Source organism: Hevea brasiliensis, chromosome 17 (genome assembly GCF_030052815.1).
Source record: "Hevea brasiliensis isolate MT/VB/25A 57/8 chromosome 17, ASM3005281v1, whole genome shotgun sequence".
Classification (NCBI taxonomy): domain Eukaryota; kingdom Viridiplantae; phylum Streptophyta; class Magnoliopsida; order Malpighiales; family Euphorbiaceae; genus Hevea; species Hevea brasiliensis.
Window position 1 is genome coordinate 48,066,481 of NC_079509.1, and position 27,833 is coordinate 48,094,313.

At 30.2% G+C, this 27,833-nt stretch overlaps 3 protein-coding genes across 7 annotated transcripts; all 3 read left to right on the forward strand.

Moving 5' to 3' along the window:
- The first annotated feature begins 254 nt into the window (after nt 1-254).
- On the forward strand, nt 255-4,207 carry LOC110635407 (nuclear pore complex protein NUP43). The gene is made up of 5 exons (XM_021784722.2): nt 255-987; nt 2,472-2,541; nt 3,286-3,520; nt 3,678-3,751; nt 3,867-4,207. Exons 1-5 carry the CDS (start codon nt 353-355, stop codon nt 3,918-3,920), a joined length of 1,068 nt encoding a protein of 355 aa, XP_021640414.2. The 5' UTR covers nt 255-352; the 3' UTR covers nt 3,921-4,207.
- A 3,265-nt stretch (nt 4,208-7,472) lies between these two features.
- Nucleotides 7,473-10,879, forward strand: LOC110635406 (50S ribosomal protein L35, chloroplastic). 3 transcript variants are annotated; one of them, XM_021784718.2, is made up of 3 exons: nt 7,473-7,846; nt 7,931-8,047; nt 10,084-10,644. In XM_021784718.2, exons 1-3 carry the CDS (start codon nt 7,586-7,588, stop codon nt 10,168-10,170), a joined length of 465 nt encoding a protein of 154 aa, XP_021640410.2. In that variant the 5' UTR covers nt 7,473-7,585; the 3' UTR covers nt 10,171-10,644. The 3 variants fall into 3 exon arrangements, with proteins under 3 accessions (XP_021640410.2, XP_021640412.2, XP_021640411.2); XM_021784720.2 differs by having other exon boundaries at nt 7,474-7,846; nt 10,097-10,644; XM_021784719.2 differs by lacking the exon at nt 10,084-10,644 and adding an exon at nt 10,667-10,879 and having other exon boundaries at nt 7,477-7,846.
- Nucleotides 10,880-22,790: 11,911 nt separating this feature from the next.
- Nucleotides 22,791-26,729, forward strand: LOC110635402 (uncharacterized). 3 transcript variants are annotated; one of them, XM_021784713.2, is made up of 6 exons: nt 22,791-23,140; nt 23,677-23,958; nt 24,115-24,288; nt 24,403-24,509; nt 24,902-25,236; nt 26,030-26,729. In XM_021784713.2, the coding sequence occupies exons 1-6, from the start codon at nt 23,024-23,026 to the stop codon at nt 26,602-26,604; spliced, it is 1,590 nt and encodes a 529-aa protein (XP_021640405.2). In that variant the 5' UTR covers nt 22,791-23,023; the 3' UTR covers nt 26,605-26,729. The 3 variants fall into 3 exon arrangements, with proteins under 3 accessions (XP_021640405.2, XP_021640402.2, XP_021640403.2); XM_021784710.2 differs by having other exon boundaries at nt 22,794-23,140; nt 26,006-26,729; XM_021784711.2 differs by having other exon boundaries at nt 22,794-23,140; nt 23,680-23,958; nt 26,006-26,729.
- Nucleotides 26,730-27,833: the final 1,104 nt, after the last annotated feature.

The window sequence follows — 27,833 nt, forward strand, 5'->3', positions numbered from 1 at the left end:
AAAATTAATAATAAATTAAACAAATAATTAAATTAACGACTAACATATAAATTTATTTAAATATTAAAAATTAAATAAATAAAATTAAAAAATATATGAATTACTCTCTGTGTTTTACTAAATTTTGACTAAATTATTGCTGATGATACCTTTTCGTTAGAAACTGAACCTCAAAACCTATATGATAAATGCGCCAAACTGCGGTTTTTATTTATATATATATATATATATATATATATATTTTTTTTTTTTTTAATTTTAATTACTTCAGTAAGCAGCCCCAGAAATCATTTCAAACCGTGTTCTTCGCTCATTGGAAAGTTGAAACAGAAAAACCTCCAAAACCCTAACAATGGCGATAACGGGCCTCCCTCAACCCCCACAAATCCACAGAGTCCCCCAGTTCAGATACGTAGACTCAATTCGCTGGCTTCCTTCTATCTCCCCATTTCAAAAATACCTCACTGTCGCTTTCTTCGATACCGACAGCGGCACTCCTTCCCTCGAAATTCACTCTCTAAGCTCCTCAAAAACCCTATCTCTACTCTCCTCCTGGAACCCACCTTCCCGCATCTCCTCCCTCAAGTGCACCCCTTCTCTTATCGCCGCCTCCACATTTTCCGGCTCCCTCCACTGCTTCTCCACTGCCGGCAAAAGCCTTGAGTCTGTGTTTGCGGAGCCGCAGATCTCGGTGGTGGGTAGGGACTTTCATGTGGGGCCGATTGGAGGAGTGGATTTAATGGAGGGCGGGAGTGACTGTGTGAGTGTTGGAGAAGATGGGAGGGTGAATTTGGTTAAGATTGGTGTTGAAGGTTATCATGGAAAGGGGAATTGTAGGAGGGTTTTTGATGGGAATGGTTTGGTTTCATATACAGCTGTGAGGTGGGCTTCGCCAACTGAGTTTGTGACCGGTGGGTGTGGTTTTGGGCTTCAATGGTGGGACCTAAGACGGCCTGGTTCTGCTGTTGCTCAGTTCAAGGATAATTGGTGAGTGAATCTATGTAGGCTGTTGTGATGTAATTGAGTGCTAATATACCAAGCTTTTACCAGTCTCAAGTTACCTGGCTGCTGAACTTATCCCTGCTTGGAATTGAGGTTCAAACCTGCATTTTGCAAAACTGTTTAGCTGTTTAACTTAACAATGTTTAATGTCCTCTAATTAACATACTCAAGGTGGTGAGCATCTCAAATTACAATGTCAAACAAACTCTAACTCTTTCTATGGCCAGTAGCTGGTATTTTGCTGTGTTTCTAGGGTGGGATTGTCAGATCGCAAGAAAACTAGATTATTATTTACCTTGTAGGTCTGCCTCATGCTCTAGAGGATAGCTTGCTGCCTTGCTTAAGATTTTATGATCTATATTATTGGATGGGGACCAATGTTTAGTAAAATGGTGGTTTCTGTGCTTGATTTGATATTACGTTAAGTACTGTTTTCTAGGACATTTGCAATGTCGAGATCATTCTTTTTGTTAAGTAACATTATTCTTAGTCCAATTTCTAACATGTAAGTTGCGGTACTTTGTTTCCCAACTGTTTAACCTGCTTAGTGTGTGAATTTTGAAACGTAGTGTGGTAAATATTTTTCTACACACTATAGGATATAGGAAAATAAAGAGGATATGAGCAAAAAATGTGTTGTAGGATGCTCACATATCATTTGGCAAAGCCTATGGAATAATTGAGGAACAAATTGTCGTTTAGTTAACTTTTTTTCATGAAGGATCCTTTTTTTATATAGTTATATTTCCTGATGAGATAGGAGAAAATCAATGGTGAATCAATATTTCTTTAATTATCTATATGCCAATGGTAAGGTTTCTTTTCCAGGGTTTATCACTTGGGAATGAGACAGCATTTGTGTCTACTTAGGTACTTATTGATTATCAATACCACAGCTACCACTTGTTCTAGCACCACCACCACAACTCAATTGTGACTTTCAACAGTCAACAACATTTTCTCTTGAAGTCCACTACTGCTGTGAAAACTGATCATCCATCACTGCTTTTTGATAGTTAATTTTCAGTTTCACTGCTGCTACCGGAACCAACACTGACACAAATTTAAGCACTCATTCATGTATTTGAGTCTGCAATTCAAATAGAATGATAAAAAAGTGAATGAAAGAATGAGTTAGCACATTTGTGAAGAGACTCAGCGGTGGTGGCATTTGAGTATTTAATTTACCAGCAGAAAAAGGTTTTCTGTGTCACATATATTTCAGAAGTATTTGAAATTATCTAGATGAAGCTTTGATGCAAAGCAATAAATTGAATTTGTAACATCTAACATTTGGAATGAGAACTTCAGTATCCTCTAAGTGATTCTGCCACATTTGAGATAGCACAGCGATGACTAATGGTTTACTTCTTCTGCCTGTTAGTTACATTTAATCAATATAACAAATTTCTTAATTATTATGCCAAGAAAGGTGTATATTGATTTTCCAATGGGAGTTATTACTGTAGGGATCAGGGAACAACTTCTGGGATCATACACTCCATTGATATTCATCCGTCAAGAAAGCACACGTGTCTAGTAAGATAGCTACTCCACCAATTTCTTTGTTCTCATTTAGCATGAAAAATCTCATCTATGTCACTTTACAAGTGGTTATAAATTTGCTTATTGGTTGAATTCCTTTTCTATTTTAGTTTGCATTGGATCATGTGTGCTGGATGCTTCCACTGTTTTGGAAACCTTTCTAATTGTTTATACAGGCCCCCTGCTAGTCCTTCTCTTTTAGCTTAAGTCTGTTTGTTTCTGTGGCAGAAATTTATGTTTATGATACCTCTTGTTAATATTATTAGTTGCTAATAATTACTAACAAATCGATGTAGTAAAAAATGGTCATTGGCATATGACTGTTTCAGACAATAGATAATAGATATGCATCATATGGTTGGTGCCTGTGCTTTAACTATTAAAGCGTGATAACTACATCAATGCTTGTGTTGAGTAGGTATTTATCATCATGTAGTACGTGTCACTTGTAGAGGGCAAAACTTTCTAAAGTTAAAAAACTCAACATGCTTAAACTTTTTTATTCTCAATAAGTTTCAGATTAGTTGTGGTTTCTATTTTACATCATTAATAGAGTAGGCATTTCACTTAAACATCTACTAGGTCTTTTTCAGCCAAAGGAAATGGTTTACATTTTGTATACTCGCGTTTGAATTGTTGTCTGAAAATATAATAGTTTTTCTATTTTGATTTGATGTGAAATATTTTTGTTGATGTTGGATTTTATTACTGATTTTCTAATTCTTTAATAATTTATAGGCAGGAGGTTCTGCAGGTACTGTATTTGCCTGGGATCTGCGCTGGCAACAAGAACCAATTATTCTTTCTGGGGTTGGGACAAATGACGCTAAGACCCATTCATTATCTGAAAGTGATGTTTGGGAGGTTCATTATGACTGCTACATGAAGTCTGCAAGCAGTAATACATCTTCCTCGCGGATATTACCTGCAATGATCTGTTCAGAAGATGGGATCCTTGCCGTTATTGAACAAGGTATGGAGTTGCTACCATGACTCTTGCTTCTTGCTTTATGTTATTAGTGTTCCTTATAGTTAGTGATATTTCAGTCAACTATTAAGCACAGAATCATTGATTTTAACACTATTTTTGTTGAAGCAATACCTGAACACTCTTGTGTCTGCTGCATCAGGTGAGGAGCCCCTCGAACTCTTGGCTGAACCATGTGCAATCAACAGCTTTGACATCAATTGTCAAAACCCTTCGGTATGTAGGAAGGTTATCTGAATGGATTGAATTCCTTGAAAGTATGGAATAATGGTTTTTTAACTTTTTTAATTATTATTTGTTTCAATTTAATGTTACATATGCAACCACACAGGATGTGATATGTAGTTTGGAGTGGGAGTCCATAGCCATATTGTCAAGGCCATAATTGGGAATAGAGAACTCAAGCTGATGTTCAAACTCTTCGAATGTGATTTTTCCCAGCGATTACTAGGGCACAGCTATGCATAGTCATGCCGCTGCCGCTGCACCACTTGGTGGAGCAATATTTTGTCGTCGAGACCTCATTCGTGTTGCCAGTCTCATCGGTGTCATCTCATAGGAGTTCTGTTGGATATAAGTATATTAAAGAGCATCAATTGGCATCAATTGTAGAATATTTTGATGTTGTAATTGATATGAGTTGATGCAATTTGATTTTTACTTTTCTTACAACAGTTTTGCAAAGCCAGTGTGGTGAGTTTCTATGGTTGTTGATATAATCCTAGATAGATTTAATTATTTTTTTATTTAAAATTTAATAAATTAGATAATAATTTGGGATAAAGGCTTAGTTGAGTTGAGTTGAGTAGATAATAATTGATTATTCGATTTTAAGAGATTTCAAAGTTATAAATTAACTCATCAGAGAGGTTATGTAACTGTTATAAAATATTAAAATTTATATAAAATTCATTACCATCAATAACTAGAATCATAAAATCATTGTATTAACCCCTAAACATTTTTATAAATTTAATAATATATCTATATTAAAATATATTTTTTTATTAATTAATCTATTAAATTTTTATTGATCTCTGCAAATATTTACAAAAAGTTTTAAGTAGAAAAAGAAAATTTTAATTTTTCAACTTGGCTGTCAAAATTTTTATTGGTAATTAATAATTAATAATTTATTTATTATAATTTTAATTAAAAATACTAAAGTTACTTAGTTATGATCATTAAATGAGTAAAAATATAATTATTTAAATTTTTATATTTATAAATTAAATTTTAATTGGTAGTTATTATTTAAAAATTAAATATAATTCAATCTAATAATTTCCTATCAGCTACTATCGAATCACACAAATTTTTTAATTTATATTTTTGTCCTCCCTCTCTTTTTATGGTAACAATATAGCATTATTTAACTTTTTATCATTTATATCTTATAATTATTTACAAATAAGACTTTATATATTTATAAATTAATTCTAAATATTGTAATTATTTACAAATTAACCATTATATTTTTACCAATTATTACTATATACTATAATAATTTGCAAAACTCTTATATTTTTACAAATTAATATTTAGATATTATAATTACTTATGAATAAAACTCTATATTTTTGTAAATTATCCATATATTTTATAATTATTATATTTTTGTAAATTATCTTTAAATATTATAATTATTTACGAATAAACTCTTATATTTTTACAAATAGATCTCTAGATACTATAAATATTTACAAATAAACCATTATATTTTTGCAAATTAGCCCTAAATATTATAATTATTTATGAACTAGCCCTTATATTTTTTCAAATTATCTCCGGATATTATAAATATTTACAAATAAACTCATATATTTTTACAAATTGATCCTTAAATATCATAATTATTTATGAATAAGCCTCTACATTTTTATAAATTGATCCCTAAATATTATATTTATTTATGAATAAGCCCTTATATTTTTACAAATTAACCCCTAAATGGTCTTGGTTTAGTCAATGGATTATTTCAATTTACATTAGTCTACGTGATCTTGGAGTGTATTCATGAAAACATTCATACCCAATCAATAAAATCTGTGTCCTCAAGGAAACAATAGTAAAAAATAAATAGAGGTAATAAATAATAAATAAAATCAATAACAGGCAATTTCTAAAATTCAATAATGAATTTTCTCATGTATACACAACACAAGCATAATCAATAATTAAATAAACAACCTCTACATTGACTAGATCCCACTGAGTAGGCCAAAGTTGAAAAACTCTAAACATTGCAAGAACATGCATCGGTTGCTACTGGTGTGGGAAGAGTTGGAGCTATGGATTCGCCTGTGCGTGGAAGACGGGGATGATTGAGACTTGAAAGCCTCTCATGAAAAGCTTGTACCTAAATTAAAACATCAAAATGAAAGGAGAAGTGAGATGGAGGCTGGAGAGATAGTGAGAGATTGAGAGTTTGAAGATGAAGATGAAGGTGGGTCTTTGTGGTTATGGTGTCGATGTGAGCTGTGAGGGAAGGTGAATGAGATTAAGGTGCAATCAGGAAGAGAAATTGAGAGTTGATGTGGCGATGGTGTTGATACAGGTATCTTCGATTAAGAGCAAAAAGAAATCAAAGGAAAAGGACTTTGACATAAAAATATTATATTATTTTTTACATGATATAATAAAATATTTAGTAATTATAATTTAAATACATTTAATCAGGGAACTAAAATAACTGATATCTAATGAAAATCAGGATCTATTTATAAGATATAAGGACTTATTTATAAATAATTATAATATTTAAGGATTAATTTATAAAAATATATAAGCTTATTCGTAATAATTATAATATTTAGGTAAAATTTGTAAAAATATAGGGTTTACTCATAGATAATTATAATATATAGGTATCAATTTCAAAAAATATAAGGGCTTATTTGTAAATAATTATATTATGTAGTGACAATTTGTAAAAATATAATGGCTTATTTGTAAATAATTATAATATTTAGAATTAATTTATAAAAATATAAGGGGCTTATTTGTAAATAATAATAGTATTTTTAGTTCAATTTGTAAAATATATGGGCTTATTCATAAATAATTATAATATTTATGAATTAATTTATAAAAATATAAGGACTTATCAATAAATAATTATAAAATTTTGAAACCAATTTATGAAATATTGAGGCTTATTTATAAATAATTATAATATTTAGAGATTAATTTTTAAAAATATAAGAGTCTATTTAGAAATAATTATAATATTTTTGAAGAATTTAGAAAAATATAGAGATTTATTCATAAATTATTATAAAATTTATTAATAATTTATAAAAATATAAAGACTTATTTATAAATATTATAATATTAAGAAATTAATTTGTAAAAATATATGGATTTATCACAAATATTTATTTATAAAATATAAATTATAAAATATCAATTAAAAAAATATAAAAATTTATTTATAAGAAATTATAATATTTAAAAATTAATTTATAAAAATATTAGAGCTTATTCATAAATAATTATAATATTTAATGATAATTTATAAAATTATGAGATTATTTATAACTAATTATAATATTTAAGAATTAATTTATAAAAACTAAGGTTTCTTTATATATAATTATACTATTTGAAGATTAATTTTAAAAAAATATAAAAATTAATTGTAAAAAGAAAAATATTAAATTTATGAATTAAATTACAAATTTTATTAAATTTTAAAGACTTAATTATTTATGTTAAAAAAATATAATAAAAAATATTTTAATTATTTTAATTAAAATTAATGATAAATTAATTTAAACGGTAAAATTTAATTCATAAATATATTAAAATATTAAAAAATTAATAAGTTAATTTAAAAATATAAAAATTTAAATTGCAATTTATCCTTCTAAAATTAATAAAATCATGGATGTACCAAACCGTAAATAAGAGACAAGATTCAGGACCCAATTCGCTGAGAAAAATTCTATCCGCACCATATCGCTCCACGTCACACCTCTTCTTTCTTTCTTCCTGTTTCAAAGCGCTTGCTTACAGTGGCAAGCAAGAACCCAATTACAATCTTCAACAATGGCTTCTTCGACCATCTTCTCTTTCAATTTCAGGTTTTGCCCGCTACACTTTCCTACAACAGCCCGACTCTCTTATGTGTCTGCTCACCTCTCGCCCTTCAATAAGTTGAACAACTCACCCAGACTCAGTTCGAGTCATAGCATTTCTGGGTCTCTCTCGTTTTTCTCTCGAAAACCCTCTACTATCTCTACTCTCACTCAGAGACTTCAATCTCTTACAGTCACTGCTGCTAAAGGGTACAAAATGAAAACCCACAAGGTCAATTTCTCTGTCTTTTAGCTATGTGTGTTGGATTTTTTTTTTTTTTATTGTTATTTGATTATGAATTTGGTATGTTTATAGGCTTCTGCGAAAAGATTCAGGGTGACAGGTGGAGGAAAAATAGTTCGGAGGAGAGCTGGGAAGCAGCATTTGCTGGCCAAGAAGAACACCAAGAGGAAATTACGACTCTCCAAAATGGTGGGTTCTCTTAAAACAGTCTTGATTATTTTGCATGAAGGATCCCCCTTTTTTTGTTAGTTTAACATATATAATTAATTGTCTATTTTTCTATCATGATATATCTACGTGGTTTCATTGCATTTTTGTTAGTTCTCGTAAAACAGTTTGGTTCCTTATCGTGTAGTGTTACAGCGGCTGGCTTAATATAGGATTGGTTCCCATTGAAAGTAATTGCAATTTCTTCCGTTCCAAACAGCAACATTAATCTTGGTTTTTCTGCCATATTAAGGCCCTGTTTCGGTTGAGGTTAGGAGGCAAAAAAGAGTATTTTGGAAAAGTATCATTCTAGATGCCACTGGAAAATATTGTTTGAAAAGAGTTATTTATTTGTTTTGGAGTTTTTATGATTAAAATATGTCAAATTTAACTTTAAATCAATTTTTAATGCTGTCTAATAACATATTCAAAGAGATGCTTTTCTCAACAGCAGCCCTAATAACAATGCCAAATAGATCCTAAGACAGTTTACCGTGATAATCAACTCAACCACGAGCCTTTTTTTAATTTCTTGAGTGATGAAAGGAATTTCTTGTGTGACCAATGAAGCAGATATTGGTTAAAACTTGAAATGACTTTGGTGATCCCACATAAAGAAAGTAAATCTTGTGAAGCATAAGTTGCATTTGACATGATAGAAGCTTGTGATATTTCATTTGTGGCAATTATGCAGCTACTGAGATTCTTAGGCATGTATAGTACTTGTTAAAAATGAATTCAGTTCTTAAATGTCATGGCAATAATTTGATCAAGTGAACGTGAAAGAATTGAGTTTCACCATCTAGAGACGTTAGATTAGTTGATAATAAATTTAATATTTTATTTCTAAGTTGTCTTGAGGAAGATATGCATATGCTTGAATTTGAAGTTATTATGGTGTCATATCAAATCTGTTATAGCCATTGGATCACTCATGTATCAAGTAGGAAACTTGGAGTAATGACCTAGGAGGGGTTTTCAGGGGAGAACAAACAAGGTAAAAAATTATACCAAGGTTGAATTGCCCCATCTTATTTCTAGAGTGCTATTAGGGATTTATTCTTTTCAAAATTATTGGAGACTCGAACTATTGCGGGTTCTGAGATTTTTTATGTCCCATGGGAGTGAAATTTGTGCTATTGAGAGTTGATGAAAAAGTTATTGTACATATCTTAAAATTGACTGTATAAGCTTGGGAAGGTAAATATGTATTTCTTTGGATCTCCAAGTTAGAGTTGTGCAAGGGGAAGAAATAGAATCTGGTTAGAGCATTATGTAGGAGGATATCTAGAAGAATTTTATATCCCTCTTTATTTGCCATTCTGCAATATAACAAGGTTTTGGACTTTTGGCCACTTATTAAGAATCTGAGGACTAGACACTTTTTACCCAGAAGTCTAGGGGTTTGAGAAATTTGTGCAAATGAAAGTAGTCAATGCTTCTGATCTTCTGAATGCATTTCATTTCCTTTAATTTTTATGCGTATAAAGCTGGAAAAAACACTAATCTGCTGGGTTCAAGAGGCAAGTTGCTAAATTGAACATTATGTTGTGAAAATGATAGTTCACACATTCATCCATTTCTGCTTGATGTAACTGTCTCTTGTTTGCCTTTGGTCTGAAATTTCTTGGGTGTTTTTAGTTCTCCCTAATATGTCAAATTTTTAAGGCAGAAGCTTTAAATAACTATATTCTACAGAAACTGAAATGGTTTTTCTTTTTAAATTCTTTAAATAGGGTTATGCAAAAAATGCTGTATAAGAAAAGGGATAGAGTGAGGGGCAGTCAGATGTTCACTTGGTTTTTTTAATGTTCTACCAAGCATTTTGATTCTCTTTATTTGGGATTAACTCTCATAACAGGTTATTAGTTCCTAGAACTAGAAATTTTAAACTAAATATCTGCCAGGTGTTGGAACAAAATAGCTGCTCAGGATACGGAACTTGAATGCATGCATACATCATACTTGCATGAACAGTATCATGCGTGTGTTTTCTTTTTGAATTTGTATTTATGCAGCACTTGAATGCAGAGTTTCCATGGACCTGTGGCATCCTAGGATTCATCACATCTCAATGCTGTGCTGGTGTAAATGTTGTAGACTAGTTCAGTTCAGCATTATGCCCAAAATACCTTGGTGCATACAAAGAACTCATCCCAATATTGTCATTGACTTGAGCGAAAACTTGTGAGATGTTTACTGGCCAGCAACAATCACGTAGGATGTTCACATGTCAATTTGAATCAGTTTTGGTAAATAATCCAATTGAATCAGCATAGAAAAGGAATTCTTGAAATTGAACTCTGCCATTGTCCTTCTAATAATTAATAAAATCAGTTTGATCCTTGTTCCTATATTTTGGTATTTAAAATGTTCATATCTCCAAACCAAAGCAAACCAGAAGAATGAAAGAAACTGAACCAAATGGAATGGCAAGACCGATTCAGTCTGTTGGTTTAACAAGGTTCTGACTCGCCATTTTGACTGAGCATATTCCTTGCTGTTTAAACATTAATTTTTATTTCACAGATTTTAGATTATTAATTGTGCTTCCACAAAGAAGCTTGTTCTCTTAATGTAATTGTTTGTTATTATTTGCAGCACCCAGTTAGCAGGAATGACTATGATAATGTGATTGGGGCTTTGCCGTATCTGAAAGTAAATAGACAGGCAAAGTAGAGATCATTTCATGTGATATGGGAAGAACTCATGGGTCAGGGTTCTTGTGTTGCTTCTTGTATGCATTAGACAATTATTCATGATATCCTTATTCTTCTAATCCAGAACTCAGTCAAGCTCTCTGAAATTTCTATATTTGTTGATCATGTCGTACACATACTGCATGCCCTCTTCTTCCCCTCTACAGCTTGCAAGGAATTAGCTTGCTTGCTTGATTTTGATAGAAATTTGTATTTTGTTTTAGATAATAAGGCTTGGTGGTTCCAAAATATTTTTACTTCATTTGTCAAAATTTGAGAAATTTTCATTTACTAAAATATGGAGAGAAAATTGTTTTTGCTTTAGGTTCATGGATTCATTCGAAATGTTGTATTAGATAAAATTAAAATTTTTGGGCCAAATTTAAAAACTTAGTGAATTTTAAAGTTATTTTATTTAATTGAAAAATTTTTGTGAAGTGATTTATTTTTTAAAATAATTATTTTATAAAAATTACATCAATTAGATTAAGAAAAATGATGCCATTTTATTAAAAATAAAAAATAAAAAATTAATACTTTTTTAAACTAGTATAATAAAATATAATTTCAAATAATTAATTGATGGTCTTATATTATTAAATATAACTAATTTTCTTATGATAATTCTTATTATATTAATTTTATACAAAAACGTTATATTTATAATTTTTCTGTGAAGTTTTGCCATTTTTTAATTTAATATTTTCTTGAATTTGTTTAGAAAAAATAAATACCACTTTACATAGATGTGGGAAATGAAAAATAAAAATTTTGTGAAATTTGAATTATTTTTACAAAATAAAGTAATATTAATTAATTTTAAATACAATAAAATATAATTTTTTTTTTTTTTTTTTTATCTCTCTCAGGATAGGTAATAGAAAACCTAATTAATATGCAGGCTCCGAGGAGAGAGGCTTAAAGCCCACAAATACAAAACGCCTGACTAAACAGGTTAAGGACTTGAATTCAGCCAACAGGAAAGGATAATATAAACATCGTTGGTACATGGGCTAAGGAGCTTTCCCAAGAAACCTCTGGCCAGCATAGAGCTTTCCCAACCCAAGCCTAGAAAAGTCTAAAAGCAGAAAGCGCCCGATGAAGCTAGGTCAGCGAAATTGTAAAGAACCGAGGCCCAAAAAAGCAAATGGCACCGCAGGATAGATTAGCAACTTGCAGATAGTGGTGAGGTAGAGCTCAGTGCAAACTCAGGTTCAGCAGACCTTTGAGTTATCGTGCCCCATAAAATCAAACCTCTCCCAGAACCAGAGATACATGTTGAAGAATAATACCTGCAGGCAACCACCAAGGCAAGGCAAAAAAACCCCCAAAAACATGGTGGATAAGTAGATTCTTTCACTAGATTACCGCCGAATCAACCACACTCAGAAAAAATGTTGTGCACTGCAGAAATATATAAACTGTAAAAAAACAAAACAAACACACAAAATATTAATATTTACGTGGTTTACTCTCTTAATATAGGGTTACATCAATGGACATGTCATCTTCTACTATCATCAATAAATAAATCATTATTACAAGCTCATAGTTATATTACTCATGAATCCAATTACACCCAAAAGAACCCATACCACATCAAACTACTCATAGTAAATACATTAGTTAGTCCATCTCAGTTTCCTCTAGACACAACCTAATATATTTACTATTACAACACTACACTACAAAGGTGTCTTCAACTATATGGGCAAGTGCCCTCTCACTAATGGACAAGAATCCCTTCCTCTTGAATTCTATATCCTTTCTCCACCATAGGCCAAAGCCCCTCTCCACTGCAATGGGCAAAAGCCTGATCAATGGGCAGAGCCAAATCTACAGCAATTGGTAAGGCCCCTCTCTACAATAGGCAATACCCTCACTCCATGAGCTGAAAGCCAAATAACCATTTTCATTATTATCTTATTTATAATATTAATTCGCTCAATTCTAATCTGATTAGAAGTCCCACTCAATTTAGGAATAACACTAAAATAAGATTTCTACTTTATATAGGGAATATTTCTCTATCGTACTAAGGAATATTTCTCCTACTCAAATTAGAAAAAAGTCTCTTCAAATCTTACTAAGGTTTTGAGTCATAATTCTAACAATCTCCACCTTGATTCAAAATCCATTAACTATTGCTTACTTCAAATTCTTTGGTGCCTTCAATCATCACATCTCTATGCATGAGCTTGAACCCTTTAAATCATCAATCTCTCCGATCTTCATCTTGGGTGTAACTTACTTCTTTCTTCAAAAAATCTTCGCGTCATTAACTATCTTAATTTCGCATCAAGAGCTTCACCTTAATTTCAACTTTCCACTAGCTTAAGCAAGCTTGCATCACCATGTGACAACAGCTCCACCTTCAACCAAACTCACCAAGATCATTTCATACTCTGATACCAATTTATTGTGTATAATAAAAGTGTGTAAACTATAAAGAAATAAAGCAAATACATAAAAAACTAATATTTACTTCCACTATCAACAATAATAAATTTTCATTACATGCTCAAAGTCATACTACCCATAAACCCAATTATACCCAAGAGAACCCACACTGCATCAACTGCTCATAGTAAATATATTAGTTAGTCCCTCTCAGTCTCCTCTAGATATAACCCAATATATTTACTATTTTAATTATTACACCACAAAGGGTGTCTTCAACTATATGGGTAAGAGCCCTCTCATCAATGGATAAGAATTCATTCCTCTTAAATTCTATATCCTTTCTTTACCTTAGACCAAAGCTTCTCTCCCATGCAATGGGTAAAAGCCACTCATCAATGAGCAGAGCTAAATCCGCAATAATTGACAAGGTACCTCTCTAAAATGGGTGACAGACTCACTCCATTAGCTGAAAGCCAAATAAATCTTTTCACCATTATCCCATTTATAGTTTTAATTCTTTCAATCTTAATCTGATTAGGAGTTCCACTCAATTTAGAAATAATACTAAAATAAGAGTTTTACTTTATATAGAAATATTCCTCAATTCCTCTATCCTATTGAGGAATATTTTACCTACTCAAATTAAGAAAACGTCTCTTTAAATCTTACTCGGATTTTGAGTCATAATTCAAACAAAAAAAAAATCATGGTAGACCAACGACCGACTGTCTTCTTTGAACCCCAAACTACCAAAGAATACAAAACTGTGTACATTCACCTAATGGTGGGAAGAGTAACTCACAATTGGGTAGGGAAAAGAGCTCCCTTGTCCAGTAGGGGTAAGAGAAGCCGCTGGATCCACAAGGGAAACGTCTTAAGCATAGAAACAAAGGAATAAGATGAGAGAGTCTAAAAAAAAACTTATAGAGAGACGTAGTAAAATATCCTTTTAGAAGTTTAACATGAGTACTAATGAACTCCAAATAATATTTATTATACTTAAATGTCATACGTACTCGTAAACAGTGACGAATTCAAATATATATATGAGTAGTTATATATGTATACTTAATAATAATTATTATTTTTATTAAAATTTTTAAAATTGAGTGGAAGTAAATAAAAAATTTTAATTGAATGAGAAATTATTAAGGTAAAATGTCTAAAAGAATAAATGCAGTAATGATAAATTACTTTGGGAGTATATTTAAAAATTTAATGGGCAAATTTAAAATTTGAGTGAAATAAAATACATTAAAGTGAAATATCTAATGAAATATGATTTTTTTTTAAATCACTTTAAATATAATTTTAAAATTCATTAAAAGCAAACAAATCTATATATGTGTGTGGGGGTAAAGAGATAAATATATGTTATATACATATAATTTTGTTTTTTTTTTTTATATTTTTCACTGGTTTTTCATTTTTCAGTTTGTTAATATTATTTTTTAGAATAACATTAATATTACTAAATAAAGATATTATTTGAATGTATTATATTTCTTTAATATGGTAAGAAAATATAAAAATTTTGATATTTTAAAATAATGTTAATAATTATATAATTTAACCAATCTTAAATTATTCTATCTTTAATTAATATTTATGTTCCATTGTTATATTTTTTTTTTATTGTTTTAAGTAATAGTATATTTTTACTTTTACATATTATGCAATCTTCATTCAAAAAATTGAGAGATAATAAATTTAGTCTATATTAAAAATAATAAAAATAAATATGAAGAAATTAACAATAAATTTAAATTATTATTTTATTTTAAGCATTAAATTTTAAGAAATATATAAATTACAATTATTCATATATTAAATTATTGTTAACAAGTTTTACATGGGCAATTTCCTAATCTATTTGTCTATTTATCATATAGATAAAGCAAGCATATTTTTTTCTTTGTTGTCACGTGACAATTTTTTAATATTTTTACGTGACACTTTCTATAAAAAGATTAATTAGCTAATCTATTTATATATATACATTAAGTGTATTTCATTTTTCTTTTTTGATATTGTTACATGGCATATTTTTTCCTAAAATTGCCATAGGGCATTTTTATAAAAAGATTAATTTGCTAATCTAACTATATATTTACACCAAGCATATTTCATTTTTCTTTTTTGATATTGCTACATGACATTTTTTTTTTAAATTGCCACAGGGCACTTCTATAAAAAGATAAATTTGCTAATCTGTCTATCTATATATAAACATCAAGTATATTACATTTTTCTTTTTTGGTTTGCTACGTAGCATATTTTTTTCCTAAAATTGCCATAGAGCACTTCTATAAAAAGATTAATTTGCTAATTAGTGAAGAGATTAATTTGCTAATTAATAATTATTTTTTATTAAATGATAATTCTTTCCATATAATTATTATTGAATTGCAAAACATTATTAATACCATTCTTATATCATGTCACGACCTGATTTGTGGGCCGAACCGACATTAGGACTTGGGTCAGTATAAGACCTCCGAAATCCGTAGTAAGCGTAATTATTTCTAATCCAACTATAAAGCCCATGAATGTAGTCCAAATTCAAGAAAACAAATGGACAGAGTCCAGCCATAAATTGGACTATCCAACAGGGAGTATTAACTCATCCGACCTGTGAACACAAAATATCAAAATCTGAGGAGCTTAGCTTAGCCTCACAATCCTCAAATAGATAAATAAATATTTGGGAGCTCAGCTCCCTCCATCCATAGTAATAAAATTCTAAACATACAAGCAATCCCACATGACTAAGTTAACAATTCTAGAAAATTAAGTTATTAAAACCCCAAATAAAAATGATACGCTAACGGTATATGCGGAGTTCTAGAATTAAAATAAAGATAATAAAAACACAACTAAACTTTTCTAGTTAAACCTGCGAGAAAGAAAGCAGATTATTCTCAATAAGTCTACCTGTCACCCAGGAAAAAAATAGTTGAACAGAGGTGAGCGTTCGACTCATTAAGTAAGATACTGATTTTAAATACAATTTCTATAAATATCTAAACCTAATGCATTTCTATGTATGAAATGCAACATACACACATAATTTCAAACAAGTCAAACAATATTCGCATAAAAGATAATTTGAAACATTCATACACCACACACCCGTGTGTCACACAAACACACACACACACACACACACACACACATATATGTGGAACTTGATTCCCTATACAACTCTCTTAATTTCAATACTTGCCAGCGAGGTCCACTCAAGTCGGACTTTCTTTTAATAGTCTAAGTGTGGGGGTTAGCAAGATCAACTCAAAGCCGTACTCACCCCGACTTATCCACATATAAGGATTGGATTCCAGTAAGTTAAGCTCCAGCCGTGACTATTCGTCCTACCCATATCCTTATCCACACCACACATATGCCAACACACACACAGAGCTCCAAATTACATTGAGGCGACATTCGCAACCAAGTTCATTAATAAAATAGAGTATACCTAGCATTTAACTATATATATATATATATATATATATATATATATATATATATATATATATATATATCTTTGTAAGTGAATGCATGAGCATACTTTGAATATAATTTAATAATATTAAAATTATAAATTAAATCAATATCTACTCATAGAATAACTGAAAATCACTGAAGTGGCTAGGCAAAAGAGAAGGATTGACTAGGATCACCTAAACAATTATATTCATGAATTTATTAATATTAAAACAAAATAAGAATTTAAAGAGTCAAAGACATCATAAATTTATACTGAAAATCTAACAGAGTTTTTCCTGTGCCTAGGACCTACCCAACCTGCAAAGCAACTCAAACAACACTTCCGAATCCTATGGCCTCAGGCCCACATCACAACAACATCATACTACCCCTCCTGGGCCTGCCAAACCAATCAAAACTTATATAACTACACAATTCAGCTATTAAGCTTAAAATTAATATTTTGCAAAAACTATCCAAACTGACCCCAAAATTCTATAATCATGTCCCGCAGTCCTTAATAATGCTATTTTATTATTGCAAAAGGAATTATAATTTTCTAACTACCCATGAATATTTTATGAATTTAGGTTTTGCCTACGCCAATTCTGACACCTGGAATGCATTCGGGGCTTTTGAAAATGGTGGGAAGCATTATAATATTGACCCACTTCTGAAGTGAGTCCGACAGCCCGCCTGTTTGGCCCAAAAATGCAGTCCCAGTCGCCAGTGGAATTTACTCGAAAAAAAAATATATACATGAAGCCCACAATACTATAAGTTAGAATATAATTTTTATTTAATTAAAAAGACTCATTTAAGACTCGAAAAATCACTGTAAACTCGTGGGACCCATCAAATTTTTGGCATCAGAAAAATTTCAAATTGGTGTCCTTGCAAAGTTCTCAACGAGTTAAGCGTGCTGGTGGTCTCGGAATTCCAATGGGGTTCACGGTTTGAGAGAAATCTAGCCCAAAAATCGAAAAGGGCTAAAATTTTTCGGGCTCGACTAGCATGAACCACCCAATAAAATTGGTAAAATTGGTGTCTATAGAAAGCTCTTGAAGAATAGAACACGATGGGGACTAGACCCGTTCCAATTGGTGGCTGGAATTGTCAAAAACGACAAAGGAAGCTGAAACATCGCGTTGAAGGAGGAAGGGAGTTTGAGTCGTGATTCTGGCTGGACGGAGCAGCAATGGCGGTAGGGAAGGCTGGTCGGAGGGGCGCTAGCAAGGGAGGAAAGAGGGGAGAGGGTCGGCCAGAGATGGGGGAAGGAGAGAGAGAGAAAAAAGAAGAGCGAGGGGAGGAGAGGTGGTGCGCATGAGGACGGGAAACAAGAAAGAAAAAGGGCCTGTTCGATTCAATCGGTCCTATTTAATTCTACTGGTTCGATTTAGAACACTTAAAATTTAATTTTTGCTCTACTCTGAGACCCAAAAAGAGGCTTGAAAATGTTGAAAAATTACAAAAAACTCAAAAAAATTTATGAAGTCCAAATATTTTTAAACTTGCCACGTGGTCTTTAAATTATTTTTTACAAATCATTAAAATTAATTGTCTTGAAAAATAAAAACCCAATTTTGAATACCCAAAAAATTCAAACTAAATATCATAATATTTAATACATTAAAATATCATAATTTACACATAAAATAATTATTTAAAAATTAAAGATGTTACATATCAATTTTCATTTTTTAATAATTATTTTTATACTATTACTTGGCATTTAATAATTTATTTTAAGTGAGCAACAATACTTTCAAACTCTAAATTCTATTCAACAAATTTTACCACTTTTATCATATATCAATTTCTTCTCAAAAATCAAAATGATCTATATATGGCTTAAATTCTCATAAAAATTCTTTAAAAAAAATGTGTCATGAAAAATCATCAAATCGAAATTTAAGTCTCTATATATTAAATCTATCGTAATTAAAAAAATCAAAATTAAAATATTGACACAAATTATTGATATCTTTAGCTATTTAAATCAGAATTATCAAAATATCGACATCACATTTATTTGCTTCAATATTTAAAAATTAATTTTTTAACAAAATTATTAAATATTTTATCGATATTTATTTTAATTGTAAATTTCTTAAGTTTCATTTTCAATTTTTTAAAAAGTTTAATATCTATTCTGTGATAAAAATTCATGCATAATATATTATAAAATTATTTAAAATTTAAAATTACATTATAAAATTATATATATATGGAAAAATAAAAAAAAAGTATTTACATAATTATAGTAAAAGATAAATTTATATTAATATTGAGTTTTTTTCATTATTTTTTATACTTTTTATTGTATAGTTATAAATGATTAATATTTTTACTTTAGTTAATATTGATCATATTATCTTACTTTTACTATTTTTTAGATATATATATATATATATATATATATATATATATATATATATATACACACACACACTTAAAAAAGGTTTAATAAAAATGTGCCACATAAATTAATGAAAATGGTTAAAAAATTATGATGTGGCACCTCTTTTAATATTTATTTTTAAATTTATATATAAAAATTAATTTAATATATTAAATATATTAATTTTTATTCAAATATTTTTAAATTTTAATTATTAAAATCATAGCTCAATTATTAAAATCTAAAATTATTTTTAATACAATTTTTAAAAATTTTAAAATTTCTTATGTTCACAAATTCAAACATTATGAATTATTTTTTAGAAAATTATATATATATATATATATATATATAACATTTTGTATATTTAAAATATAAGAATTTAATAATGATATTCCAAAAATTGCGAAGTGCATTTTTTTTCTATTTTATTTAATTTATATTAATATTTAATTTTTTCATTTTTTTATACTTTTTATTGTATAGTTATAAATAATTAATATTAATACTTTGGTTAATATTAATTATATTATATTACTTTTACTATTGTTTAGACAAATATAAAAAGGTTTAATAAGAGTTTGCCACATAGGTTGATGAGAATGCCTAAAAAATTGTCAAAGTGATAACTCTTTTAATCTTTATTTTTAAATTTATATATATAAATTAGCTTATCATATTGAATATATTAATTTTTATTTAAATATTTTTAAATTTCAACTATTATAATCTTATCTCAATTATTAAAATTAAAAATTATTTTTAATACTTTTTTTTTTAAGAATTTTGAAATTTATTATGTTAATAAAGTCAAACATTTTCATATATTTAAAATATAAGAATTTAACAATGACATTTCAAAAATCGTCAAGTGGCATATGTATTTTTTTATTTATTTTATCTATCAATTTATTAGTATATGTAATTTTAAAAATAATAAAAAAATTATTAATCAATTTATTTATTTATTAAATTTGAAATAAAATTATAATTATTTAGAATTGTATTGTTATTAAAATTTTATAGTATAATTATGAAAATATTAAATATAATAAAATGTATATTAAATTGCATTGTTATATAAAATAATAAATAGTTCATGTAATGTGCAGATAAAATGACTAGTGTATATATAAAAAGTAAACTTAACTATTTTAAAAGATTGTCATGTGGCATTTAAGAAGAGAATTTGCCTTGTGATATTTCAAGTGGCAATTATTAAAAATTAATTAATTTAATTTATTAAAATTTTTAATTTTTTATAAATTAATTATTCAATTGCTTTAAATTATAATTAACTTATTAATTTCATGATTATGTATATATAAATTATTCCCTCCTTTTATTTTTTATCTATCATTTTTTATAATTTGTTTTGTCTATAATTATCCGTCATTTTTAGAATATCAAGGAGTTTTTTTTTTTTAATTTACCCTTATCTTTACTAAACACAACAACCATTTGTACAATTTCTTAAAATTCATCTTAACACCTCATCCTTTCCCTTTTAATTATGTGAGATAAATGATAATTTAGTCAAGTTAAAGAGCAATTTTGTTATAATTCTTCCAATTATAATTAACTTATGTATATATAAATTACAATTTATTAAATGATTGCCCTCTTAATTTTATAATAAGTAGCTATTATTGTTAGGCAAGTTAGAATATATTAACATATATTTAATCCATATACCTATAATTTTATATAGCACATATATATGATTTTTTTTTTCTTTTGCATTACCTTTATGCCTTTTTTATCACTAATATTATTTTTTAATTTAATATTAATATTACTTAGGAGTGAGCATTATTTGGTTCAAACCGAATAAACCGAATTGAACTGTTTTAATTCGGTAATTCGATTCGGTTTTTAAAATAATTCGTTTCGATTTTATATTATAAAAATTTCAGTTATTTTAGTTCGATTCGATTTTGAAGAGAAAAAAATTAGTTAAATTGAATTGAACTGAATAGTTTTATTAATTTTTAAATTAATTTATTTTTATGGAGAATTTATAAATTATATGTATTTATATAGATATAGATAAATTATTTAATTTCATTGATTAATGATTATTAGGTTCAAACCAATGTCAAAATTAAATCAAATAACTTAAAAATAAAGTCTAAATTAAAAAAATAATAAAAAATAAGACCAATCGGTTTGAACTGAACCGAACCGAACTGAAATAGAGCAGTCCAATTTGATTTTTCATCCATTTTGATTTGGTTCGGTTTCTAAAATATATAATTCAGTTTTTATGATTTAATTCGATTCTGTTCGATTTGGTTTAGTTTGAACCGAATGCTCATCCTTAATATTGCTAAATAAAAATAATATTTAAATATAATATATTTCTTTAATATATTGAGACGATATAAAAATTTATATTTTAAAATTATAATATTTAATCACCTTAAATTATACCATATTTTTAATAAATATTTTTATTATATTACTATATTTTTAATTATTTTTATTATAAAATCTTCATTGAAAAATTTGAGATATTTATATAAAACATAATAAAAATAAAATATGAAATAATTAATAAAAAATTTAAAATATTATTTTATTTCATATATTAAAAATAAATAATATAAAACTAAAATTATTTATATATTAAAATTATTAATAGTCATGTGGTAAAAGCACAGACATTTCCATAATATAAATATATAACATGTGGATTTTTTTTCTTGGTCCTATTATATAGGATTACGAAGTTAGGTAAAGTGATAATTTATTTATGAAATGTAATTTATTTAATTTCATTAATTTATCTCTATTTTTCTTTATAAATTAATTATTTAAATATTTAAATTATGATTAAGTTATTAATTCTTAAGTTACAAATTGTTAAATGATTAACTTTTAAATGTTATAATAAGTAGCCAATTATATTAGGTAAATTATAATATATTTATATATATTTATTCCATATAGCTATAATTTTATATAATACATTATGTAATTTTATTTTATTTTTATTGTTTATGCTTTTCAGATTATTAATATTATTTTTAGAATAATATTGTTATTACTAAATAAAAATAATATTTAGATATATTATATTTTTTAATATATTAATATATTAAGAGAATATAAAAAAATGAAAATATTATATTGTTTAATTAATTTTAAATTATTTTATTTTTTTATTATTTTTATTATAAAATATTTATTAACAATTTAAGAGAAAAATTTTTCTCTAAATAAAAATAATAAAAATAAAATATATAAAAATAAATTTGACATACTATTTTATTTTTTTATATTAAAAGTAAAAAAATATAAATTATACTTATTTATATATTAAAAATGTTATTGGCCACGTGATTTTAACGGGCTAATTCCCTAGTTTACCAATAAAGCCGTCCACATACTAATTCTTTCCCTGGAATCTTCACTGGCCCAGGTGTAAACTCAAGAAACCACATATGGCAAGCAACCTCCGGATCTTTCGGCACGTGTCGACCAAACCAACGGCCGCCGTCATTATAAGGAATCATTGGGCCCTACATTTTATCCACTAACTCTTACGTGTCGGCCGTCACGTGCTTTCCTAAATTACTAAAATACTCCCGCTTGTCCTTTCTTCCTCCTTTCACCATGACTGCTTTGAGAAAACAACATTTCCGTAATTTCAATCGCTGCAGTCAAAAGGGCACGTGCCATTCATCATGAACGCGGGATTTCGCACGTTCACGCTGTCAAAACGCACCGTTGAGATCTCTCCACACCTCAAATCTAGGGTTTTAATAGAATCCGTCCACCCGATATTTTCTTGATCCCAAAAAAAAAAAGGACGAAAGAGAATCGGTTTTGATTTGTTGGATTTGATTACTTTCTTTGGAAAACCTTTTGGTTTTGGATACGGATTTCTCGGAGTCGTGTTTGGTTGGGGAAAAATTTATGGTGCAGTTGATGAAATAGGGTGATCTGCCGGCCGAACCGGAAATGATGTCGTCGAGTGGGAACAAGGTTCCGGTGAAACTGGAGATCGTGGAGGATCCCTTGGAGGAAGATCATGGACCTCTCAACAAGCGATCCAAGCCGTCGCAAACTGCTCAACAAGTACTCATTCTGCTCTGGTACCTTTGTTTGTTTGGTTGACGAGAAAATGAAGAAAATAATAGTAAACCTATTATTAAATATATTTGAGCTCGGAGCTTAGCAATTTCATTTGGTTAAATTTGTTGTCTTGTATTTTGTTGTCGTTCTCCAGAAATTGGTAAGTTTTGGCGGCGGCCAAATAGTTTAGGATTAGTGTTGCATCTAGTAAACATTAATTTAGAATTCCAGATTGAGTTGTAATGATTTCGATTTTTTTTTTGGTTATAATTTCGTTGCCTTTTTCTTTATAAAATTAGGTTTTCCCACCCGACTGGGGCCTGCGTGTTGAGATTGCTGAGATAGAACATGAATACTGTTCTTTTTTTTTGTTGATTTTGATTTAAATGAAGGCTTAAAGATCTTTGGTGGTATTGAGCTTTAATTAACATGTTAATTTGATTTCATGGTGATGGTTGCTTCATAGTTGCTAACTTGCAATTCATAATTGTATTAAAAATAAAATTGCTTGAATTTTTATTGTGTTCTTGATAATTTAGCAGTGGGGTGCGGGTGCTAATGCATTTCCAGTTCCACCTTCGCAATATAATCCGCTGGATGAGCCTAGCCCGCTGGGATTGCGGCTGAGAAAGAGTCCATCACTTTTGGATTTGATTCAAATGAGGCTCTCTCAAGGAGGTACTTCAGTGCCTCGAACTCAACAGACTGGAAATAATAACTCGGCAGTTAAGGAGAGTAAAACTACTGCTGCTTCGGGCGGCACTGATAAGCTCAAGGCTTCAAACTTTCCTGCTTCTATTCTAAGGATTGGAAGCTGGGAGGTACTTGTTTGTTTTATGTTTGAATTTTGTGTATGTGTGTGTGTATGCGCGTGCACACGAATGTGATATGCTAATATTTAGTATATGTGGTTTTGTTTACGGTGGTGGTGGTTTAACACATAAGTTGTGGCCTGTGGGATAATTTGTTTTTGGCAGTATAAGTCGAGATATGAAGGGGAGTTGGTCGCAAAGTGTTACTTTGCAAAACATAAGCTTGTTTGGGAAGTTCTTGAAGGTGGTCTGAAGAGTAAGATAGAAATCCAGTGGTCTGACATTATGGGTCTGAAAGCCAACTGTCCTGATAATGCACCTGGGACATTGACTGTTGTGGTAATTGTACCTCTACTCTCATCCTATAGATGCATCTGTCTGTAACTCTGTATGTTTATGTGAAGCTGTGGATATGGCTCATTAGGACATTGATGATTTTCTTGTGTAATGCAGCTGGCTAGACAGCCTCTTTTCTTTAGGGAGACTAATCCACAGCCCCGAAAGCACACCTTATGGCAGGCGACAGCAGATTTTACTGATGGACAGGCTAGCGTACACAGGTATGATTATTCAATTTTACTGTATTACTGATTGGAGCTTTTGTCTGAATGAAACTGTTTTTACTCTCCTTTTTATTCTTGTTTCTATCATTCTGTCTTCTAAATTTTGCACACAGCAATTTTTTTGCTGATTATGTTTGTTTTTAACTGAAAAGAAACTTCTGTTATAGTATTCCTTCCCCACTTTTTTTTTTGTTGTTCCATTCATGTTCCTATTATCCATCTATTTCATTCATATAGGATAAACATTTAGATACGTTAAATTCTAAAAATTTTGATTAGGGACGTGTTTTCAAGATTAACTCCTTTTGACAATTAAAGATGTCACTATTATGTAGCAATGAACCAATGATGGTATACTCATATAAAAGTCTGTTATTTTGGTTCTGTAGGCAACATTTTCTACAATGTCCACAGGGGCTGTTAAATAAACATTTTGAAAAGCTTATCCAGTGTGACATGCGTTTGAACTTTTTAAGTCGACAGCCAGAGATAATTTTGGATACACCATATTTTGAGCAACGTTCATCTGTTTTTAAGGATCCAGATGAATCAAAAGGTCAAGATCTTAATCAAGCAGAGACTGGTAATGGATCCTCTATTTCTGGTTTCCAAGATCTAGCATCACCATCTGTGGCTCACTCATCTTCCTTAGAGACTGAAAAGGAGGATCGTGCTGGTACATCATCAGAGCACATGTCCCGAGAAGCTCCTTCTCCCAGCTCAGGTATGATAAGCTTCTGGAATTTGTTTTTCATATCTTTGATCTATGTCAGAGTTTTAATGTGATAATGTTGCATGAGTGGACAGATAATCATGCTCGATTTTTTAATACCTTTTTTTTTTGGATCGCTCAAGGGATGGTGGCTTTTCCCCATAGATGGCTGTCTGTCTAAATTTGATTATTTATGATTCTTTCTTCCAACACCCAAAACTGGAGAGATTTTTCAATACTCTTTCTAGGTATTGTAAATTAACTGTGTATCCTTCTGCTTGTGAGGAAACTTCTGAGTAGATATTGGGGCGAGTCTAAGGAACATACATTGATAATCCTGTTAACTAATTGTAGCATGTAATGTAGAATATCTTTGCATATTATGCTTCAGTATATGCTATTAATGCTTTGTTTGTATGTTACTATTTTAAATAACTGTCTAACCATATCCCAGTGTTTGTTGATTCAAAGAAGCATCCTCTGAGAGAAGAGAAGGGGTGGTGGTGTTGTGGTTGTGACTTGGACACATCATCCTAAGTCCTAGCCTTCAGAACTTTTTGCATGAAATATCTCATCTCAAGAGTAAAACCACTAGTCTTTAAGTTTCATTTATATTCTTCTTTTCATTTCTAATGTTGATGTTATTCTAATGTCCAGAACTCTAGTATTATTATTTTTCCTAGGGTTTGAGTTGTGCAGTGGTTTTTATAAGCTGGTTTGCGTTGTTAGTGCATACGTACCTATTATCCAAATTGATCACTGATTTACTCTCTCGTACTAGTGATGGATACTCGTGCAATTGAAGGGAGTGGAATTTGTGAAGCTGTTGATTCAAAGGGGCCAAGGAATTGGGATCAGATCAAAGTGCCCGGCTTGCACTCATCTGTGTCAATGAGTGATCTCATGAATCACATTGGGAACTGTATTTCAGAACAAATGACCTCTGGAAATCCACCATTCTCTACAGATGGATCAGAATGCCAGGACATACTAGAGGACATTGCACAGTACCTTCTTAGTGACACTCAACTAACTACATCCTCTGATGAGAAAAGGCTCATGGCTAGGGTCAATTCTCTCTGTTGTCTCTTGCAGAAGGACCCTACTTCAAACCAGAACTTGCAAGTAAATAATGAAGGTTGCATTGGAGAATCAGGCAATGGGAAAGGGGTTCAGCTAAACAGCACTAATGAATTGTTGCAAGAGAACAGGAGTAAAGCTGATACAAAGGACCCTGAAATGAATATGAAGGATGTTTCTGGCAGCAAGCAATCACCAGGCATGTCGAGGAAAGACTCATTTGGGGAGCTGCTGCTTCATCTCCCTCGAATTGCATCTCTTCCAAAGTTCTTGTTTAACATTTCTGAAGAAGATGGCTAGAGGGAGCTAGATAGTTAATATTGGCGTTTATTAGTTGGAAGAATCTCTCTTTCTCTATCTCTTGTGAAATGGAAATGCAGATTTGCTGGCTGTTTAATATAATCCAATGTTTCTGAGTTGCATTAGTTACAGACTTGGGGAAGCCATGGGATTCGGAAATTTGTATTGATGACGAGTCCTTGTAAATGTCCTGTGTAAAAATTTGTTAAGTGAGTTGAATAACCAAATTTGAATCATTAAGTAGTTGTGATACAGATATCAGATTGCAATTCAAATTTGGCACATATAGGACTTGTTGCAATTTCAAGTCTCCTCCAAGCAACATAGTTCCTTCTTTCACCGCCAAGGTCTTTTCTCCATTAGGTAACCCGACTGAGCATGGCACAATGTCACGCAATTCACTAAAAAATGTCAACGTTCCTGTCATATGATGGGAAGTTCCTGTGTCAATAATCCAAGGAAATATCTTCTGCGTACCTGTTAGCCTCTCATTGCCACCATTTTGACAAGAATTCAACATGCCCAGTAAAGTAACCTACTACTCTTCATTTAATCCACTAAGACTCTTTCGATTTGAATCTGTCACAATTCCACGCCCACCATCAACTCCAGTTGCTTGTGTGGTATTGGCACTAGCAACTCCTCCCTTGCTATGTCCTGCTCCATTGCCACGCTTTTGACCATCTCCTCGTCTAGCAGAAGTTCCACGTGATCTATTACCCCACCATTTTGGATAACCTATCAGCTGGAAACAATTTTCAGCATCATGTCCCTCTCGGTTGCAATTAGAACAAATTGAGGTATTGCCTTTATCCCCCTTTGAATTTCGACTTCTTGCTCGAATTGCAAAACTCATAGGATTGCCTCTTTCTTCCTCAGTTCGTGTCATAGTTTACACCCGCTCTTACTAAACAACCATAGCATAGGCACGATTCAAATTGGGCAAGAGTTCAGTGCTCAAAATATTAGAGCGCACTGTTCCGTATCCTTCTTCATCCAAGCCCATCAAAAACTGATGAACTCTCCCTTCTTCACGCTTTCTTTCCAATTCAATGGTAAGATTGCATCTGTAGCCTGCATAGGTACACACTGGTATTTGATCATAGTTGTTTATTTCATCCCATAACGTTTTGAGTCTTCCGAAATAGGACACGATCGGTTGACCTTCCTGCCTACAATTCGCCAGATCCGATCTCAGTTGCTGCATTCGTGGACCATTCCCAATCGAG

Coding starts and splice junctions, on each gene's coding strand:
- LOC110635407 (XM_021784722.2), top strand. CDS start 353: ATGGCGATAACGGGCCTCCCTCAACCCCCACAAATCCACAGAGTCCCC. Junction 988..2,471: donor GCTCAGTTCAAGGATAATTG/GTGAGTGAATCT, acceptor TTATTACTGTAG/GGATCAGGGAACAACTTCTG. Junction 3,521..3,677: donor CCTTGCCGTTATTGAACAAG/GTATGGAGTTGC, acceptor CTGCTGCATCAG/GTGAGGAGCCCCTCGAACTC.
- LOC110635406 (XM_021784718.2), top strand. CDS start 7,586: ATGGCTTCTTCGACCATCTTCTCTTTCAATTTCAGGTTTTGCCCGCTA. Junction 7,847..7,930: donor ACAAAATGAAAACCCACAAG/GTCAATTTCTCT, acceptor GTATGTTTATAG/GCTTCTGCGAAAAGATTCAG. Junction 8,048..10,083: donor AATTACGACTCTCCAAAATG/GTGGGTTCTCTT, acceptor GTATTTATGCAG/CACTTGAATGCAGAGTTTCC.
- LOC110635402 (XM_021784710.2), top strand. CDS start 23,024: ATGATGTCGTCGAGTGGGAACAAGGTTCCGGTGAAACTGGAGATCGTG. Junction 24,510..24,901: donor GGACAGGCTAGCGTACACAG/GTATGATTATTC, acceptor TTGGTTCTGTAG/GCAACATTTTCTACAATGTC. Junction 25,237..26,005: donor AGCTCCTTCTCCCAGCTCAG/GTATGATAAGCT, acceptor CTCTCGTACTAG/TGATGGATACTCGTGCAATT.